At 39.0% G+C, this 20,883-nt stretch overlaps 1 protein-coding gene across 2 annotated transcripts in view; it reads right to left on the reverse strand.

Moving 5' to 3' along the window:
• Positions 1 to 20,883, reverse strand: part of cpvl (carboxypeptidase, vitellogenic-like) — a 74,257-nt gene that overhangs the window by 30,699 nt on the left and 22,675 nt on the right. For both annotated transcript variants that reach the window (NM_001016807.2, XM_018094660.2), the window contains exons 8-11: positions 13,287 to 13,409; positions 12,882 to 13,013; positions 9,859 to 9,957; positions 2,358 to 2,531 (exon numbers count right to left, since the gene is read on the reverse strand). In NM_001016807.2, coding sequence (NP_001016807.1) covers positions 2,358 to 2,531; positions 9,859 to 9,957; positions 12,882 to 13,013; positions 13,287 to 13,409 — 528 coding nt within the window. The remainder of the gene's footprint in view (positions 1 to 2,357; positions 2,532 to 9,858; positions 9,958 to 12,881; positions 13,014 to 13,286; positions 13,410 to 20,883) is intronic.

Consider the following 20,883-nt stretch of genomic DNA (forward strand, 5'->3'; position numbering starts at 1 on the left):
CCTGTGACCTGAGAGGATCTATCGGGAGCTCAAATAAACTTGCAACTTTTCCACATAGTTTCAATTTTAATACCAATGTGAAACCAGCACCATATATTATTTATAACTGCCTACAATATTAGAGTTTTTTTCGTTTATCCTATATGTCTCCTTTAAAGTACCATATGTGGCTCCCATTGTGTAAAGATAATTACAAAGATTTTGTTACAGTCGCCAAGGGGTAACAGTCATATTCTATGTTGGCACAAGGCAAAAGTGTTCTTTAGACAGCTGGCAGTGTATATAACGACAGCCCACTGCCAATTGGTCAAACCCGGAGAAAGTCAAACACATAACCCTGGACTCAAAACAGTGTAATAAAAGAAAATGCATTGCTTTACTGTTTTTTCAAAGAGCAGAACCCAGTAGGCAATGTCATAGGTGAAATGGGATGGCCACATGTTCCTTTACCATAAAAAAGAACCTTGGTGTATGAACAAGCACACAACATTTTAATGAAATAAAGACACATTCATTAAAGAGGCAGAAAAGACAGTTCATTGTTTATCTCTTTTTCCATTCTGTTCGCACTTCCCTTTGTTTTATGGTTACCCCGGACTGATTTAATAAACAGGCAAAAAGGGCATTTCGCTGTACACAGCACTGTATATTTTTGCAATCCAGGAAAACACTGGAGTAAATAAAAATAATATACATGATAGTAAAGACACAACAGCACCATGTTGAGAGACAGGAGAAGGTCCTGTAGATCATATAGTCATAACAAAAGTATTTCAAAAGAAATGACACTGAGATATATAAAGTCTGTAATACAGCGCATAACAATGTCAGTGACATCATTTTTCTTGTGCCCATTGACTTTTATTCTTTATGTGACATCTTGCTGAAAACTGCATGGAGGATTCCCATGGTCAGAACCCTAACCTTTACTGTTCCTGGATATTAGGGAGGGTTTATCCCCCTTGGTTTTCCTGAGTGTAATCATTAGAAACGCAGGTTGGATTCCCAGGGACAGAATTCTACCTAGCCCACTCAGCCTTCATTGTTTCTGAATTTTAAGGAGAACTTAGCCCCCTTTGGTCCTCCGAGAGTAAATCATTGGAAAATGCAGAGAGAATTCCCTAGACCAGAACCATACTCAGCCCACCTAGCCTTCGCTGTTCCTTTCTGGATATTTACTTTGGTTCTCCTTTGAGTGTTAGTTCATTGGAAACTGCAGGCAGAATTCCCAGCACACCTGCAACTAAACCTGTCTTATTCTCTTTGGTTTAGTTTTACCTCCTCTAAAGTGAGCCATAATGTGAGGCTGAGTATGGTAAAGATAGGTCTAAGCATTTTGTGACTGCCTGTTTGAGTAAATGGCAGGAGTTGGGTTGTGTGATAGTGTGAATATGTTGATTGTGTTCTTATGACTGAGTGAGCTGGGGATTTAAGTAATGGATAGATTTCTAACAATATTTTTTTCTTTCAGATGGTCAGCTCAAGCATATATTTAGCATTTAATTAATATGAATGTGGGTAAACTCAGGTATCTTATCGTTACAGAAGACCAATCCAAAGTAAAGGCACATTTGTTGCACTAGAGCACAACATGAATTTCAAAAAGCATATTTTACACAAATAAGAAGAGATACTGATACACTTTAACTCATATACTTTAAAAAAATATTTCAGATTTACCACAGAAAATGAAAGCCAAGTTAAAATAATAATAATAGGTGTTTTTCCAGAAGATTGTGAATATTGAGTGATTATTTAGGTTCTCTAGAGCAGTGTTCCCCAACCAGTGGCTTGTGAGCAACATGTTGCTCCCCAACCCCTTGGATGTTGAACCCAGTATAATGCCAAACAGAGCCTTCTGTGGGCTGCCAGTCCACATAGGGGCTATTAAGTAGCCAATTATTGCTCTTATTAGCACCTCCAGGAACCTTTTTCATGCTTGTGTTGCTCCCCAACACTTTTTCAATTTAAATGTTGCTCACGGGTATAAAAGGTTGGGGATCCCTGCTCTAGAGCATAGGTTTTTATGTACTTTCTGGATACAACTGGGTATCTACAGAACCACACAGATAAAAATGCATGTACTGAAGACACAAAAGAGTCATATTTAAAGGCCAATATAAGCTAAATTCAATAGCATATGCAAATCACTGCAAATCACCAGCAGCAGTCTACTCTAATTAGAACTTGCAATTTAGGTGTATGCCTTTTCCGGTTCTGTTACATGAGATGTAAAGTTTTTTTCTCTTTCATCTCACGCAAGAGGATGTTAAAACAAACAGGCCTTAAAGCAACCCCAGTCACCGTTTGATGGTGACTGTGAAGAATAATGAGATTTGAAGCGGTAAAAGTCTTACCCTGTAATTATCCATTAGCACAGCTAACCAAGGCTTTATAGTCTTCATCACATCTGAAAGCAAATGTTTTTCAACCTCAGAACCATCGTGGAATGTTAGGTTTCCCACATGGATTGATTTCCGTACTTCTGAGAGGGACAAAAATGATCCAAAATATTCTTGGTCTAAAGGCTCCTGCAATAGGAAAAATATGATGATACCATTATTAAGGTATATATCTATGATTTTATATATAATGTTAGTTTTAAAAGAATACTAAACAATACACAATTAGAGAGCAGAAAGGAAGTCTCTGGGTTATGCATTATGTTGGATAAGGTTCTCCTGTCCAACAAGGAAACCTACCTCAGTCTCACACCATCGTTGAGCTTTACTTACATTTTCATTGTACCATTTATTGGGTAAACCAGTTGTCACTCAATATTTTATGGAGAAATAAAAAAACTGGTCAAAATGATCTTTTTACTTAAATTGCTCAGTAACATTTAGCAATAAATAGGAGCCTTTGTTGGTTATGTAATAAAAAGTACTAATTTTGCTTATGAACGGTAACCTATAGCAACCAATAAGATGTTGGATTTTAAACATGCAATCAGAAAAATCTACCTGCTGGTTGGTTGCTATGGATTACTGCTCCTGTGCAAACTTAGTGCCTTTTATTACATATGGGGGTGTCTCTTGTATGCTCTGATATTTAATGGGAGCTCATGCACCTTCTTATGTGGACATGATATCTGTGCCCCTGAGGCAAGGTTCTCATCTCACCTCACGGTTGAAAAGCCCTTCCTTCCATTTAATCATATAAGCAGGTTACTGACTGACCCAGAAGAAGCTTGACTCATCCACGCTTCTCAAGGACCAAATCAGAGTAATTTGCCCTCCATTTGGCAAATTTTAAACAAAGCTGTTGAGAGAGAGAGAGAGAGAGAGAGAGAGAGAGAGAGAGAGAGAGAGAGAGAGAGAGAGAGAGAGAGAGAGAGAGAGAGAAAAGAGAGAGAGAAAAGAGAGAGAGAAAAGAGAGAGAGAGAGAGAGAGAAAAGAGAGAGAGAGAGAGAGAGAGAGAGAACAACCATGCCCCAGACACAAATGCTGGGTAAATGAGCACTAAAAGGTGCACATTAAATCACCCATATGGTTCGGCCTATGCACAGAGCAAAACAAACAACATGACTAATGAAGGAGCACTGTAGCAGCATCAACAATGTATGGGTGTCATAGGCCCACTGGTATTTGCTTACAGTAATGATTTATTAGTTCTAACTTAAAAATTAGTTCTATCATCAAAAATGGAGTATTTGTGCCTGAAGACAATGTAAAATGTTAAGTTAAGTGCTGACAAAAAAAAAAAAAAAAAATATATATATATATATATATATGCACATAATACAGGCCCAAAACTGCCTCACTAATCCATCTGGGCGTTTTTCCACACGAGAAAACATTACAGCCATCAGTGCAGAATTCTTACTGTGAGCGCCTGCACATGGAAGTGGGTAATAACCATGCAGAAACATGTGAGAATTCACAAACATGTGGTAGAATGTGCATTGCCTAATGCAGTCCCCATGGGCGCAATCTGTCAGTGTGACACACACACACACCAAAAGACGAGGTTAAATTATGGGGCCTCTTAAAATGCAGAGTGGGGGTCAGTTCACATTTTCATCTAAAACATGAACCGTAAGAACTGAGAAGTGTAAACTTTTCCAGACTCTGTGAAAAATGCATTAAGAAAGTATCTGTTTCATTCAATCAACTGTTAATTAGAAGAGGTCTTTAAAATAGTTCACTTAACCTCCCTTATACTACAAAGGGAACAGGAAATCCAGCTCCTTTTAGTCTCAGCTTGTAAAATACTTACATATGAAATCTTGGCTGATTTATAATTTACTTTACATATGCCACTATTTGTACATTTGCATATACACATATATCTACACACAGGAGTAGTAAATGCAATTTATGGGGTTCCACAGCCTCCCCTGCTCCAGTAACCCTGGCCCCTGCTCCAGAAACCCTGGCCCGTTAAGGGCCTACTGAGAAAGATGGATGCCATTATGCGCATATCTGTGCAACCGCAAGCTAACCTCATCCCTTTCCCCCCCAAGAAGTAAAGAAATAGAGTGCTGCTTATTGACTAACATTTGTTTTTAGTTTCAAACTTGCAGTAAACAGTTGAAAACTAATTGCTGCTTGCTTGGCCAGGGTTTGTAAATAAATCCATGGGATTAACTAAGAAGCATAGCACAGATGTGTTATTTCAGGAGTCACAATATCTGGCAGCCAGTGACTTCCATTACTGCCCTCCTGTGACTACACACAGCATATTGCATTGTGGTCTAGGGTAATCCAGAAATCTATTATACAGATAGCTCTGAATTACGGAAAGTTCATCTTCCATAGACTCCATTTAAATCAATTAATTCACATTTGTTTAAAAAAAAAGACTTCCTTTTTTTCTGTAATAATAAAACAGTGATTTGTAGTTAATCCCAATTTAGATATAATTAATCCTTATTGGATTATTATGGTGCAAAAAAATAAATTGAACCTTTGGAGTCTTTTTCTAATCAACCCTCTATTTAAACATGCAAACCACTACCTACAACCATAAGACTTTTGGGGGTTCATATGACGCAGCTTTTGGTGACAAATACCACCTTTCAAGTAACATTTAGGGGCCGATTCATTAAAACATGAGTTTGAATCCCGAATGGGAAAAATTCGGATTGGATACAATCATTTCGTATTAGTCACGATAATAACGTATTGGCGATTTTAAAGTCACAAAATTTTCATAGCGAACGATTGTAAACAGCGGCAGAACCTTTCCGTGCAAGCATACAAAAAAGTTGTGCGGGCATACGAAAAAGTCGTGCAAGTGTGAAAAAATTGGCGAAAATACGAGCGTTCGTGTCTTAATAAATCTCCCCCTTAGAGTTGACAGCCTAACTCCATAGATTCAGTCTATTCCTTCCTATCTTACAAGATTTACCAATAAAATGAAAAAGTAGATGCTTTGGGGCAGATTATTATAGTCACATATTTCTAAAGCACCAACATATTCTGCAGCACTGTACAATAAATAGATACATACATTAAACATACAGAGGCACATACAAATCAACCAAAAACATTTATCCACAAGGCTAGGCTCCTGCCTAAGAGGATTTACAATCTAAATCCAAGGTACTACCACTGGGGGGTACCAAATATTAGGCACCCCCAGTGACTGTAATCACTTACTCGGTACCCTAGGCCAGTGCCCCTGTTAGCAGAAAACTGTGGGCTATTTGCAAGTGATTCTCTTCCTTCTGTCTTCGTGGTCCAGGGGTGGATGCATGTGCCAACTCATACTGCACATGTGTTGGCCCCAGGACCACAAAGAGAGAAGACAGAAGGAAGAGAATCGCTGGCTCGCAGATACCCTGGGCAGGAGCACTGGCCCGGAGTGTCAGGAAAGTGATTACAATCATTGGGGGTAACCCCTCAATGATTGTACCTTTTCTTCTCCTTTAATAAATTTTAAAAATTCACATTTATGAAGGAGGACAGCATGTTTTCAACTGCTTGAGCGTTTAATGTAGTATTACACATTTATGTACTATTATACATTATATAGTGGCCTTCTGAAATGCTACGAACACATTCCATTCACCTTGAAAAAACAGAGACTAAGATTAAAATAAAATTTAAAAATTGCCAGAAGCTTACTTGTGAAAGCGGACACTACATTTTGCATAGTGAAGAAGTCTGCAGCAGTAACACGAGTACGGGAACTTAAAATTCCTGATGTACAGAAAAGCTGTATTTTAGAATGTCTCTCAGTGCTAACGTATAGTGTTCAGACACGGTGAGGCCCAACAGGGTTGCTAAGTTTTGCCTGAAAAGCCAGATAAAACCAGTTCTGCATGAATTATAATTTCTTTCTTCCACTTTCATGCATGCTTGGCTACTTTTTCAATATTATATTAGCAGCCCCCTTTTAGAATGGAGTCTTTAGAAATAATATTTGATTGATATTAAACAATGCAAAATGTTTCCCTATTTTAAATAGAGCTTTATTTGTTACTAGCTAGGGCTATATCTATAAGTGTACAGGGAGTAGCCCAGGGCTAACGCTGGCTATACGGGCCCAGATATGATAGGGCAGTTTGGTCTATACTGACTGACCTTCTGGGCATGTATGGTGATTCGGGTTCTGACAGACAATCCTCAAACTACCAGGAACACAGAATTATATTTTATTTAGGAAACAGTTTTAGGAAACAGTTAAAGGAAGTGAATACGTCATACTATCAACTTAAGTGGCCTATTATATATTTTCCAGTTTGGTAAGATTCTAAATATTGCCCTTTTACATCTTTTCTCTTGAGCTAGCATTTTGTGATGGGCTGTTTGCTCCCTCATGGATCACCTGACAGGAAATAATGCAGCTCTAAGGGGCATATTTATTATGCTGTGTAAAAAACAGCGAGAAAATTTGCCATACATCTCCAGGCTTTGCAGCGTAAAAACGGTGTAAAATCGGCTTAATTTTTTATGCATATTTCTTCCACCGGAACTTATGGAAAATAACAGCGTAGTATCCGGCATTCAGACGGCGATCTTTTCCATTTATTTTACACAGCTTTTTACTCCGTTTTTTCAGCGAATTAGTTTTACACAGCATAATAAATATGCCCCAACTGTATATGGAAGAAGTGTGGGAGCAAAACCAGAACTTTGTCTTTTAATTGGTTGATATGACCTAACATGCATATGTGCCATTGGCTTGTTTGTGTGCACTGTGAATCATATAGTCCCAGGGGACAGCCCTTGGCAATTAAAATGGCAATTTTCTATTTAGGATTACCCAATAGCACATACTACCAAAAAAGTATATTTTTATGAAAATGGTTTATTTAGATGAAGCAGGTTTGCAATATATTTTAATGGAGACCTACATTGTTCGGCGGTATAGTTTTCCTTTAATCAACATGTAATGCTGCGTTCGTGGTGATTTGAGGATTACCTTTTGTGATGAAAAAATTCCATCAATTTCTCTTCCAGCCAACTGTTTAAGCAGTTGGCTGGAACAAAATGGAACAATACAAAGGTGGCCAATCAGTGGCGTACAGGTTGGGCCTGTGGGCTGGGCATACAGTGGGTATCTCAGTAAATTAGATTAAGACACTGCAAGAGTTTGCTAGGACCCAGTGAAGGCAAACACAATTTTTTTTAGCTCTGACCAAACACAGTGCAAGCTGGAGGAAACAGGAGAACCGGTATCTGAGGAAGAAAGAAAGCCAGAAATTGCATCTGATAGATATATTACCGGAGGACAGCAGAGAGCCAAAGAGTCCCAAGTAGGAAACAAAACAGGAAAGCAGAGCGAGAGAAGTGCTGCTGTCAGACAGCAACAAACAAACTGAAAAGGCGAACCAAAGAAAAGTTAAGTGTGCTTAGTCTACAGCCAAACAATTACTTTCCTATATAGCTTCCTCTTCAGATCCAACTAATCTGACACTAAGTGGAGGTTAAAATGGATACAAACCACCTCCCCCTTTATTCTGATCATTATCATACCATGCCCTAGTCATGCTAAATACCTTACCTAGCCACTGCTCAGGAACATCCTGTGATGCACCAGGTCCAGGGCTGTTTTGGTGAAGACACTGGAATTCTGTGAGGCATTTAGGATTATTCTTGTACACTGGAGTATGGAAAAAAGCTCTGGGGTTTTTTTTTTAGATAAAAATTCCTACTCCTGCAAATCCATCTTTTCACCATTGGGATTCCTTAGCATGAAACATTAATTGCTAAATCTCTCAAAGATACGCCTGTTGCATGACAGATTGCAATGAGCAGTGCCTAGGATCATGAGGCAGAACAGAAGGAAGTCATAAACACCAGGAAAAGAATAGGCAGCAGATTCTGAGGTAGTTTACTAACAAATTTAAAGGGGATGTAAACCTCAAAATAACATGTTGTCTAATGGAAGAAAATGTAATTCTTAAATATCCATATACATGTATGAAACATTTTTAGTGGTTTTCAAAGTTATTTGTTAATGCAACTGAAAGTATAGAAAAGCAAGGTGCAGATACTACTTTAAATAGCTATTACATCTACAAATAACTTGTATACCACTGAAAATGTTTACTGAAAGTGAATTGGGAAGCTGCTCAGAATTACATCTTATTTTATTCAAAATGTTATTTTTGGGTTTACTTCCCATTTAACTAGCACTAGAAGACTTGCAAATTGCAAACAGGCTGTAAGTTGCATATACGCAGTTTGCTCATCTAATGGTAAATCATATGCTGTCAGCAAACAAAAAATCAATATTCATGCTAGAATGCAAAAGATATCACATATATAGTCCTATCCATCAGTGCCCAGATGATAAGTTTCCAGATGAGAGCAAATCTATGGAAGACCTGATGAAAATAAAAGGACTTCTCTTGATCATCTGGATGACTGTTAACAACATGATACAACATGATATAAAGCTGCCAATGGGTCTATAATGTGATAGGGGCAGGGATCAATGTGAATAACATACACTCTCTGTAACAACACTGTGGGATATTTTGGAGATGTATATAAATATATATATATATATATATATATATATATATATATACAGTAGACAGACAGAGTACCGCACACATAGGGACTTTGTAGAAAAAACAAAAATGTTTATTGAAAAAATCCGACGTTTCGAGCACCAAACTAAATAATTAGTTCCTTGGCACTTATATAAGTACCTATTACCTTTGCCAAGATCACAACATTCAAATGAATACCAAATGCCATTTCTGCATCTATTTCCTTGCTGACTGTAACTAGAAAGTAAATGTGTTCGGCTCGCATTATCCCAGAGTACAGACAAATAATACAACAGATTCCTAAAATCATATATTATATTTGTCCCTGCTTCATTTTTACTTATGCAGAATTAGAAGAAGGCATACTCACAGTTTGCAGACCAAGTATGGTGGGGACTCTTGTTTATTAAAGCTGGAAGCCCAGTAGGTGGGCAGTGCTGCTTTTAACAGAAGCCTAAACAATACTAAATGCCTATCAATACTGCCTGTGTTTTGTAATTTCTCTGCTTCTCATCCTTACACTTCTTTGCAAAAAATGACCAAAAGATTCTCAGACATAAAAGCTCATACTTGCTGACAAACGTAATTGCTTAAAATCTGCACTTTCCAGAGTCAGACTTGATGGGAGAAATAAAAGTCAGGGGGGCCCAATAAAATTGCAGCCATGTTGCAGTACTACAGCTCCTACCATTCCCCAGTAGCCATTGGCTATAAGTGGTTCCTGAAATGAACAGTTGAAAAATAGTTTGAGTATTGTCAAAATACACAAAAATGAAATGTTAACAGTAATTGGCCAGTGTTATTAAATGTTCATGTACATTTATCAGGGCATATTTTGGAAGGATTCCCTAAATAGGCTCAGCATAACAACAGAACAAAAAGCTACAGTATGCAGTCATTGTGGATACCTGGCACTGAAGAAAGTTGAAGTAATTGGTGCATCCTGTGGCATTCTGGAAAAAAGAGGGATACTCTGTCCTGTCTCCATTTAGCAGAGCATCAAACACCTAAAGGGAAAAACAAGCAGTAGTCGTCAGCAATGCAAAATAAGTCAGATATAATCATGTTCATATATTGACACTACATTTCTTTTTTAGTATCTAAACACAAAGTAAGGAGGATGTTAAAAAGGGGTCTTTTAATTATCATATTTGCCTATGCCTATGGAACATAGGGAGTATTCTCTGCAGATATTATAGGCCGGCATAGAAGCACCTTATCACAATCATAAGTCACAATCTTTCAGAAACCAAGCAATAAAAATGTGATATGGGAAAATGCAAAGAAGGGCATTTTCACGCAATTAAGACGCATAGCCAATAAGAATGTCTTTTACTTGTGGCATTCCAAAGTGTAGGCAATGGAAAGGCATTTTTAAGATATTTGTTGCCTGTGGTAGCACAGATTTACCCTGGGTGACAGATCTCTTCATGTGGCATTGCCTTAGTGTTCTATTATGTTACCTTTAAATTGACAAGGTAATGCTTTTTGAACATAACAAAAATTATTTAAAAGGTGATTATTTATTGGCAGATGATAATCAGAACATTTTTTTTCCTGTTTCAAGCTTATTACAAACAACTATGGTGGATTTGATTCTGGACATAGACTGAATGGCAAATGAATCAATATACATTTAAATAAACTGAGGCGCAAGTACAGAAATACATATGGGGAAGGGCTATGCAGAGGAGACAAATACATGATCTAAGTCAGTGATTCCCAGCCAGTGGCTCATAAGCAACATGTTGCTCACCACCCCCTTTGATGTTGCTCCCAGTAGCATTAAAGTAGGTGCCCATTTTTATATTTCTGGCTTGGAGGCAAGTTTTGGAAGCACAGAGACACAGTCTTAAGGTGGCCATACACGGGCCGACTATAGCTGCCGATATCGGTCCCTTGGACCGATTCGGCAGCTAATCGGCCCGTGTATGGGGAGAGCAGAGCGGCCTGGCCGACCGATATCTGGCCTGAAATTGGCCAGATCTCGATCGGCCAGGTTAGAAAATCTGGTCGGATCGGGGACCGCATCGGCTCGTTGATGCGGTCCCCGATCCGACTGCCCCATTGCCGCCCACATAATCCGATCGTTTGGCCCCAGGGCCAAACGATCGAATTATTATTTTTTTTACCTAACTGGTCCCCGATATCGCCCACCCGTAGGTGGGGATATCGGGGGAAGATCCGCTCGCTTGGCGACATCGCCAAGCGAGCGGATCTGCTCGTGTATGGCCACCTTTACTCCAAGCAAAGCCTCCTGCAGGCTAGCAATCCACATCGGGCTTCTAAATAGCCAATTGCAGTCAATTTGGCATTCCCAAAGAACTTCTTTCATGCTTGTGTGGCTCACCAACACTATTTAAATCTGCGTGTGGCTCACAAGTAAAAAAGGTTGGGGATCCCTGGACTAAACTAATCAGGATCAAAGTGTCTTAACATGAATTAGAGCCAAGGTGTAAAGTGGGTAGATTATCAGATGACATGGATTAAGGTAGCATCGTGTCTCCACAGATAGCAAACCTTTCCAGGATTATCTTTAAATGTGCTACTTTTCTTTCCACACCTCTCACACTAACCTGCACTACACTGTCTTCTTCCTGCTGTGCGGTGGGAGGTCTGTGGCTTTTTGGCCTCTGCTGAACCAATTACCTAATCTTAAAATTCTTTAAAAACAACAAAGCAAGGTTTGCCTCTTGGCCAGTTAAATGTTGTTTGACACCAATGTTATTCATAGGGAAGAAAGATAAAAATATAGGAAAACCAATATTTTTTTTTAGAAAAGTTGGCACCCCTATGTTCGCCCTGTATAGCACTGTGTACACTTGCTAAATAAATAAATAAATACAGTACAATACATGGTGCAAAGTACAACAAATCTGCCACCCTTGAGTGGCCCCTGTCATTTCAGGGCCATGTCACACATTGCATGTTCTCCACCAGTGCCTTCCCCAGGGGCCAAACCAATGATCTGCTTCCTTCCATTCCAAAATTACAATGAATTGACAGGCATGGCATTTACCTATTAATGGACAGGTCAGATTTTGCCACAAAAGTGCATACTTCCCTGTTTCTGCATGGAAATCAGCCCCATCTGTGCACTAATAGGCCAAAGCTGCTCCTGTCAATACACAGTTCTTTAGGAGTGGGAGGAAGCAAACTGCAACACTTTTTACTCCATAAATGAAGGCACAGGTAAGTGCCACTCTATACAAGCACTGGCTTGTGGTTTGCTATTCATGGGAAGGTGCTATTTACAGCACTCTTCTGAGGTGCACTCTGTCACTAGTTATGCCATCAATGGCATAACTAGTATAATGGCATATAAATAGTATAGTGGAAATAATAATTTATTTTTTTATTTAATAAATAAAAAAAATCACATGAAAGTTGTTTAACTTACTACGGAAAAAATCTTGCCCCTCTCATGAGAACATTAGGCTTTATCTGGGTATCTAATTTGCATTAGTGCCACAGTAGTTAATGCTATTGCCTTGCAGTAAAGTTTGATTTTAATTGATATGTGCATTCCCCACTCCTGTAGGCAACAAAGCATCCAAGAATGTCCATAAGAATTGGGATAGCCCATTGCAAAACACTTTACCATATACTTACCACAAAATGGGGGTTGTGGGCTGTATCCAATACACAGCAAGGCCTAATACTCAGGTATCCCAGATTTCCACTGGATGATTTAAATCTTGAGGCCATGTAACATATTCAATTACTGAATCTAAAACAGCTTGTGATGGACCAGGCTATTTCTTCAAAAACAATCCCATTTTAAAACCAATGCCAAGAAAAACAAACATGAAATTTATTTTACTTGCTTTGGTTCATTTCTAATTGTCCTTTGACCCATATTGTATTAGCTTGGATGATCAGATAGTTTGCATTGTGACTATATCATAATACAAAGACTCACAATACCTACATCAAAGGCTTCAATCCACTTCTCCTGCTGGATATACTTTATTGCCAAATCTGCTTGCTGTTGGATAAATGCTTTCTGATTTTCATCCACCATGCCAGTTTGGTAAAGGAAATCAGCATAGCCACCCAGCATCTTTAGAGAGAAGGAAAAAACACAGCATTTGTTAGCATCATTTACTCTCATGTGAGACAAGCTTGTGTTTAATTCTAATCTGTTACTCCAGTCACAGATTTTAAATCCTTTCTGGTCTAAACCTGATATATTAACTTACTCATGATCTAAAACATTTGTTAAGGAAGCATTACAAAGCTGGGAGTGTGCAAGCATTATCAAAACAATGTGTAAGAAGGAATTCAACCACCTTTTGGACTTGAAAAGAATGGAAATTGAATTAAAGTGGCCTACCATTTCAGGATCACAGAGCCCATCTCCAATGGCAATCCCCTTGAAGTTGATTTTCACCTTTGCTGTTGGATTGTGAGTGTGAATATAATAACCAATAGCTGGGACATATTTTCCTGCGTAAGACTAAAGAGAGAAATGAAAAAGAAAATACAATAAGGTATTGTTAATTATTTTACATTAGCAGCATGTTAAAAGCGGTTAAACAAGAATATCTTAACAAAGTGTTGCCATATTTAACCCATTAGTTACCTGCTCAAAGGCTGATGACGGGGCCTTTTGTTTCCAAAAGGAAACTGGGTCTCCTGCTGGTGCCAAAGTCATTTAATCTAGATTAATAGAAACAGAGCTGCCTTCTGCATTTTTTCATGATTATGCAGGTAAATGTGGCCAGTGCCACATCAGGCATATTCATCAGGCATGTGTTTATCTGCCTGTATGCACCTAAAGGTGGCCATACACAGGCAGATTTCAGCTGCCGATTTGGGTCCTTCAGACCAATATGGCAGCTTATCTGACTATGTATGGGCACCCCTGATAGCCTACCCAACCAATATCAGGCCGAGATCTCGATTGGGCAGGTTTGATTTTCTGTCGGATCAGGGACTACTGACGGCGCCTATGCCTGCTGTTGTAATTTGATATAATTTGTCTGATATCGCTACTGCCAATATGGGTCTACTAAAAAGTCTGACAAGCACTGATTTAAACTGTAAGGTGATGGTCAGGTCAATTATGCATGAAAGATGGATGGTTTGGCATAAACTGAATGTTTTGCCAAGGATTTTGCTGGGGTTATGTGGGTGGTATGTAGTAATATGTGTAACATTTTCCAGAACAGAGATAATTGCATTACTGTACTATTTTGCCCCACTTATGGTCAAAGGAAGCAAAGGTTGAGAGTTGTTTAGATTAATGATGTAAAGTTTCTTACATCTGGTAGTGGGATTCAGATATGGGGGTCGGTTGACTAGAATTGTGCAGAAGGCATGAGTAGGTCCTAGAAGGCTGTAGATAACCTGTAGTGGAAAGGGGGAACCAAACTAAATGCCTCAAATAAGGAAAACATAAAGGGGGGTTCTGTATTTTTAAACAACAGCATTAAGTTTCTGCTTCTGTCTGCTATATGCGTGATAATTCAGGCCCCCCCACAGAGCAGTTTCACAGCAAATGCACAAAGTACACATTTTTGTTTGTAAGTTTGTTTAAAACCATGAAAACATAAAAGAAAAGAATTGGAGTTGTTAATGTTTTTTGCAGCAATTAAATAGGCTGGGTAAGATAACAAGTTACAAGGATACATTGCCTGCTGGGGCAATTTTTTTGTTCATACTTCAGCAAACATCACTGATCAGGTCTAAAGGTGGCAGGTGAAATGCCTGATTATGGCTGGACTACCTTACTGCATCTAGGTATGGTGGGGAGGTGTTTTTGGCCTAAGTAACATATCCTTCTTATGCTTTATACTCCCTGCATAATGGTGCCCCTTATTGTCCTGAATTTATAGTGCTGCTAACAAATTACTCAATAATAATATTTCCAGAATAATCTAAATTGTTCCAGAAGCTCTCAATGATATGTATCCATCTACCTGTAGGCCACCTCTTTATACTTGTCTATCAATACATTATCAAAAAGAGCTGCACTACTTCATGCCTATAGATTCCACCCATATTTCCATGACATGAAATATATACCCTGTAATAATTGATGTAAATAACAGTCAGCATAATTCTCATGTTATCAACTATTAAGAGTACAATTCAAATTTTATTGAACAAACCTCCTAATGATAACAGTATTTTTTTCAAGAATAAAAAACTTAAAATGCACTGTTCCAAATTATTAGGCACAGTAACAAAACACTTTATAGGTTGTAAAGAACTGAAAATTGTCATTTGTTGTTTTTGCAGCATATTTATTAAAATCAAAAGCTATTTCAAACAAACTTAACATTTTAACTTTTTAAACATTTTAACTGTCACGTTACATTTTAACATAGCACCCCTTATTTGCAGCTTCACAAGTTGAATTTGTGAGTTTTTGGACAGTTTCTGCTTGAATTTGTTTGCAAAATGTCAGAATAGCCTACCAGAGCTGATTTGGATGTAAACTGCTTCCCACCCTCATAGATCTTTTGCTTTAGGATGCTCCAAAGGTTCTCAATAGGACTGAGGTCAGGGGAGGATGGAGGCCAACCATGACTTTCACTCCTTTTATCCCCATAGCAGCCATTGATGCAGAGGTATTCTTTGCAGCATGAGATGGTGATTGTCATGCATGAAGATGATTTTATTACAGAAAGCATAGTTCTTCCTTTTTTTCCAGGGAAGAAAGTGGTCAGTCAGAAACTCCACATACTTTGCAGAGGTCATCTTTACACCTTTGGGGACCCTAAAGGGGCCGACCAGCTCTCTTCACATGACTCCACCACCTCCTTGCTGATGTTGCAGCCTTGTTGGAAGACGGTGGCCTTCCATCAACCATCCACTACTCCATCCATCTGGACCATCCAGTGTTGCACGGCACTCATCAGTGAACAGGACTGTATAAAAATTAGTCTTCATGTATTTCTCTGCCCAATGTCGCCGTTTCTGCTTGTGAGCATTGGTTAGTGGTGGCCGTATAGAAGGTTTATGCACAGTTGCAAGACTGTGGAGGACTCTACACCTTGATGTCCGTGGGACTCCAGAGGCACCAGCAGCTTCAAATATCTGCTATGTAATGGCATTTTAACAGCTGCTCTCTTGATCCGATGCATGGATCTGGCAGAAATCTTCCTCAATGTGCCTTTATCTGCGCGAACACCTCTGTGCTCTGAATCAGCCACAAATCTCTTAATAGTGTGATGATCACGCTTACGTTTTCGTGAAATATCTCTTTTCATACCTCATCCAAGGCATTGAGACACAATGCCATCCATGATTTTGATTAAAAACCAAAAAATCTAATCTTTGTGACACTTAAATAGACTTTGCATAATAATTTGGAACAGTGCATTGTAAGTTTCTTATTCTTAAAAAAAAATACCGTATATACTCGAGTATAAGCCGAGTTTTTCAGCGTAGGAGTGATGTGATGCGCTCGCACCCCCCCAGCCAGACTGTACAGACTGTATTGCCGGACAGGCGACCGGCCGGACGCACGCACCCCCCACCCCAGACTGTACCGCCGGACGCCCGACCGGGGTAGTGATGCGATACACTCGCCCCCACAGACTGCACCGCCGGCCGGACGCACGCAGGCAGACGGAGGAGTGACGCGATGCGCTCACACACCGAGCGCATCGCGTCACTCCTCCGTCTGCCTGCGTGCGTCTGGCCGGCGGTACAGTCTGCAGTCTGTTTCAAGTCAGCTTGAAGGAATAAGTCAAGCAGTAACAAAGAACATTGCTTCAGCAAGGACTGGAATCAAGCTTTGAGGTATTCAAGCTTTGATATATTCAGTAAAAGAAGATCTGTCATCAGTAGTCTTGACATCTCTGAACTTGTGCTTATAAAGGTGCCAGTCATACACTATAGAGGAATGAAGCACAGGTTGGGTAAATATCCCACAAAAGTTATAGGAGACAGGAGCATTTGGATCCTGCTTGCTGCACATATGTCACTGGCAAAGCAGTCTGTCAGAAACCAGTCGTTGTAATCACTTCACATGTGTTACATTGGGAGGTTTTGGAAGTGCCACTCCATCACTGCAGCCCATTTTGTAAGCTTCTGCCATTGACAGGTTTCTAGGACTCTCTAGACAGATAGCCACCTCTGTTTTTTTCCCTTCCTCTCTAGCATAAATGATTTTGCATGAGCAAGGTAAGGAAGTTAATAAAATCCTCCACAAATCTTTAGGAAATTCAATAAAACCTGGCATCTTGCGACGGATGTGTCTGGCATCTGTTGTGCACTAAACCCTAGGCTTATACTCGAGTCAATACGTTTTTCCAGTTTTTCTTAGGTAAAATTAGGTACCTCGGCTTATATTCGGATCGGCTTATACTCGAGTATATAGGGTACTGTTATCATTAGGAGGTTTGTTCAATAAACTTTGAATTGTACTCTTAATAGTTGAAAACACGAGAATTATGCTGACTGTTATTTACATCAATTATTTTGGTAAATGAGAGTAATATCCTCTGCCTAATAATTTGGAACTCCTGCTGCACAAACATGGCAGCCTCCTCACAGAGGAACATGCGGGATCAGATAGGGAATGTAAAAGCATTTGGCAAATACTTTTAAGGCAAAATTATAAATAGAAAAGACAATGTTATGATCAATGTAAAAAAAAAAAAGTTTAATTTCGAGTGTCAGTATCTTTTTAAATATATTTTTGTAGCTTTATGGCATGGTGCTCCAAATTACAGAAAAGTACTTATCTAGAAAACCTCACCTGACAATTCTAGATAAAAGTTTGGCGCTTGCGCATTAGCGTTCACGCGGGGAGGGGGGCTTGTTCATGCATGCGCATTCTCGTGGTGGGGGGGCAATAGGAGAACGCCCCCAGTAGAAATCCGGCGCTGTACACAGGTGAAGTAGATAGGGACAGTGTAGCCTTAGCACAATATCACGTGACAGTTTGCTATATGGGTAGGAAGGAGTATTTAGTGAGGAATCCAATAACATCTGGTTATATTACATTATTCTTGGCTCCTCAGCAGACTTTGTCTGTGAAAGATCTGTACAGTAAGTTAAATTGCAGATGTAAAAGTAGCCTTCTTAGTGTTCCAAATCCCATTTCAAGGCATGTTTTTAGAATTATTGACCATTTAAACATCCCATCTGTAAAGCCTTCGAGCAAAAATAAGTTTTCATTCTTAAAGTCACTTTTTTTTTACCTGCTTTGAGTCAAAATGTTTGTGTGCACAAACTGCAAACACAATGTGCATGCAGAAACAAACTAATGTAGATGCTATAATGGATGAAAGTAGTAAAGGCAGCAAATGACAGCATTGAATTCAGGGAGTAAGCATATCAAAGCTTTAGCAGTACCATACCGGCCATTGATTATAACATCTAAATCAGGGGTCCCCAACCTTTCTTACACGTGAGCCACAATCAAATGTAAAAAGACTTGGAGAGCAACACAAGCAATAAGATTGGCTATTAGGTAGCTTCTATGCAAACTATCAGCTTACGGGAGGTTTTATTTGGTAGTAAATCTTGTTTTTATTCAACCAAAACTTGCCACCAAGTCAGGAATTCAAAAATAACTACCTGGTTTGGGGGCACTGAGAGCAACATCCAAGGGGTTGGTGAGCAACATGTTGCCCCTGAGCCACTGGTTGGGGATCACTGATCTAAATGAAGAGAAAGAGTAATGGCAGATGGAGCATTTTGGCACAATTGTGCAAAGGCACGGGCAAGTAGATGGTAGTTTCATTACCTTCAATAGAAAGGTATTATGCTCTTGGCAGATAGGGCTTTTTGTGGTCTGTGCATCAAGTACCCAAAGCAGTACCTTTTATAGGTATATTTCAAAATGCAAGTTTTCTGCTTAGGTCTATTCCTCAGGCAAGGCATGATCAAAGCTTATCAGCACAGAAACAAACCTGTAGAAGATTAGTCAGGGTTCTTATGAGTCTTCTTTGCATATCAAAAAGGTCACACATTGCTCTCTGAACCTGGATATAATTTCTTAAACAAAGAGCTCACCTACCTACATGCAGAAATATAATGATATTCAAATGACTTGGGGTTGTGTTTTTTTTTTTTTTTTTTAACAATGAGTTGGAAGAAATAAACACTCATTTCCTCTGCTTGCCTCTTCTCCTCAGAAAATATAGCAAATGGTTTCAATTTTGGTAAGAAGAGACAAATGCGTCTGGCAGCCTCATTCATTTCAAGGCAAGAAAAACAGTAATTTTTATATAAAGAAAGCACAAGCTGTTTTATATATAACTAATTGCTTGCGCCAGATTTGTGATGGAGAGATCAGAATCACATGTTCTTCAATATTCCATTCTTAATTAAAACAAAGAATGGAAAACATAGGCGTATATTTCTAGAGCTAGAGAACATGGTCCCATTATCTATGAAGTACCCTTTGCAGATCTATGTAAAGTGTGTGTGGGGGAGGGAAGGGGGGGTGATTGCATAATAAATTATTACTTTTAGACTTGTGTAAAAAAGGCTTCAAACCCCCCCAGTGAAATGAATTTGTCTCTTAAACATTTATTTTGTTTCCTGCATTCGCAATGAAATCGCATGAATTATTGTCTTCACTGTAAAACATTCAGTATAAATGAGCAGGATTTCCCTTGGAGAAATTCTCACCCATCACATGACAGGATAGATTTAGATAGGTTGCTGACCATAAATCAAACAGAAAACACTCTTTGAAAATAAACTATAAAAAACAGGACGGGCCATAAAGATGAAAACCACAATATCCTGCAGCTGCTAGCATCATGAGGTTATCCTTACTTTGTTTTGTGTTGTAGGTTTACAGTGCACATATTCAATGGGATCATTTTGCTTATTTACTATACTGGCACAATGTTAGGGGTACAAAAAAAGTACCATAACCCAGCATGCTCTGAGTGTCACAGTGCAACATTTTTATCCAGTATTACAATGTTATTTCTGTAACGTAAAAAAATTGCATACAATGCAACCTGTCATTTTTGGAGCAAAACTTTTGCTAGACTGACAAAACGGAACAAGTTGTAGCAGCCTTAATGTGTGTGTTCCTGAGTGTGGTCAGTGAAGCTGTTTGCCATAATCTGGTTGCCACCAAGTTCATGCGCCTATAGGTAAAACACACAAAACCCTGAATTATTAAGTGGTGTACTGTGACCCCTGTGCTGGAGAGAGGATTCCAGGGTATATGGGTCCTTTCTGGGCCCAGGCCCCACCGTGGTTGTAGGGTATGCTGATGTGGTGAATATGGGCAATGATAAACACGGCATTAAAAGCCAAAGAAATTAAGACACACATGGAGAAAGTGCATGTATATATAAGGCAAAACAGTATCATGCAATAAGCCATATAAGTACACAGGATAGGGAGTGTATGTTAGTACCCAGGTATATCTACACTTCAAATGAAAGGGCATAAGTGTCTAACTAAGAATAATGCATGTTAGGGATAGACAATATCACTTTCTTTCTACCCTGCTTTGGAGACCTATAACATATTAAAGGAAAGGTAATAACATACATTATAATAAAAGACAACACTTTGCTGTTATTTGTTATGAATATATGAATTTGCTCTTTTTTTGCAGAGTTCATAATTAGAGACCACACGGGACAATCATTCCACAGAAGTTGATCACAAACGACTGTGCCCAATTAATACCATTTTAAAATTCATGTGGTATCCAACTAAACAGCCCCTATTCTGCTATTTACATGAATGGGCAATCTATGTAATGATTTAGTGAATTGGTCAGCTGAAGGGGAAGCGGCTGTGGGTGGAAATAGGAATTTTGATCTCTGCAGTACTTCTAAGAAGAAGGTCATGGCTCTCACAAGCACCCGTGTCATGGACCTACACTTGCTCATATCCTTAGATTAAAATATGAAGAGACTACCACAGCTATTTCACTATATAAAAGGCAGAATTCCACAAGAGACTCATCTACATATCCAAGGAAAGTGTTGCAA

The sequence above is a fragment of the Xenopus tropicalis genome, chromosome 6 (assembly GCF_000004195.4).
Source record: "Xenopus tropicalis strain Nigerian chromosome 6, UCB_Xtro_10.0, whole genome shotgun sequence".
In the NCBI taxonomy this organism is placed as follows: Eukaryota; Metazoa; Chordata; class Amphibia; order Anura; family Pipidae; genus Xenopus; species Xenopus tropicalis.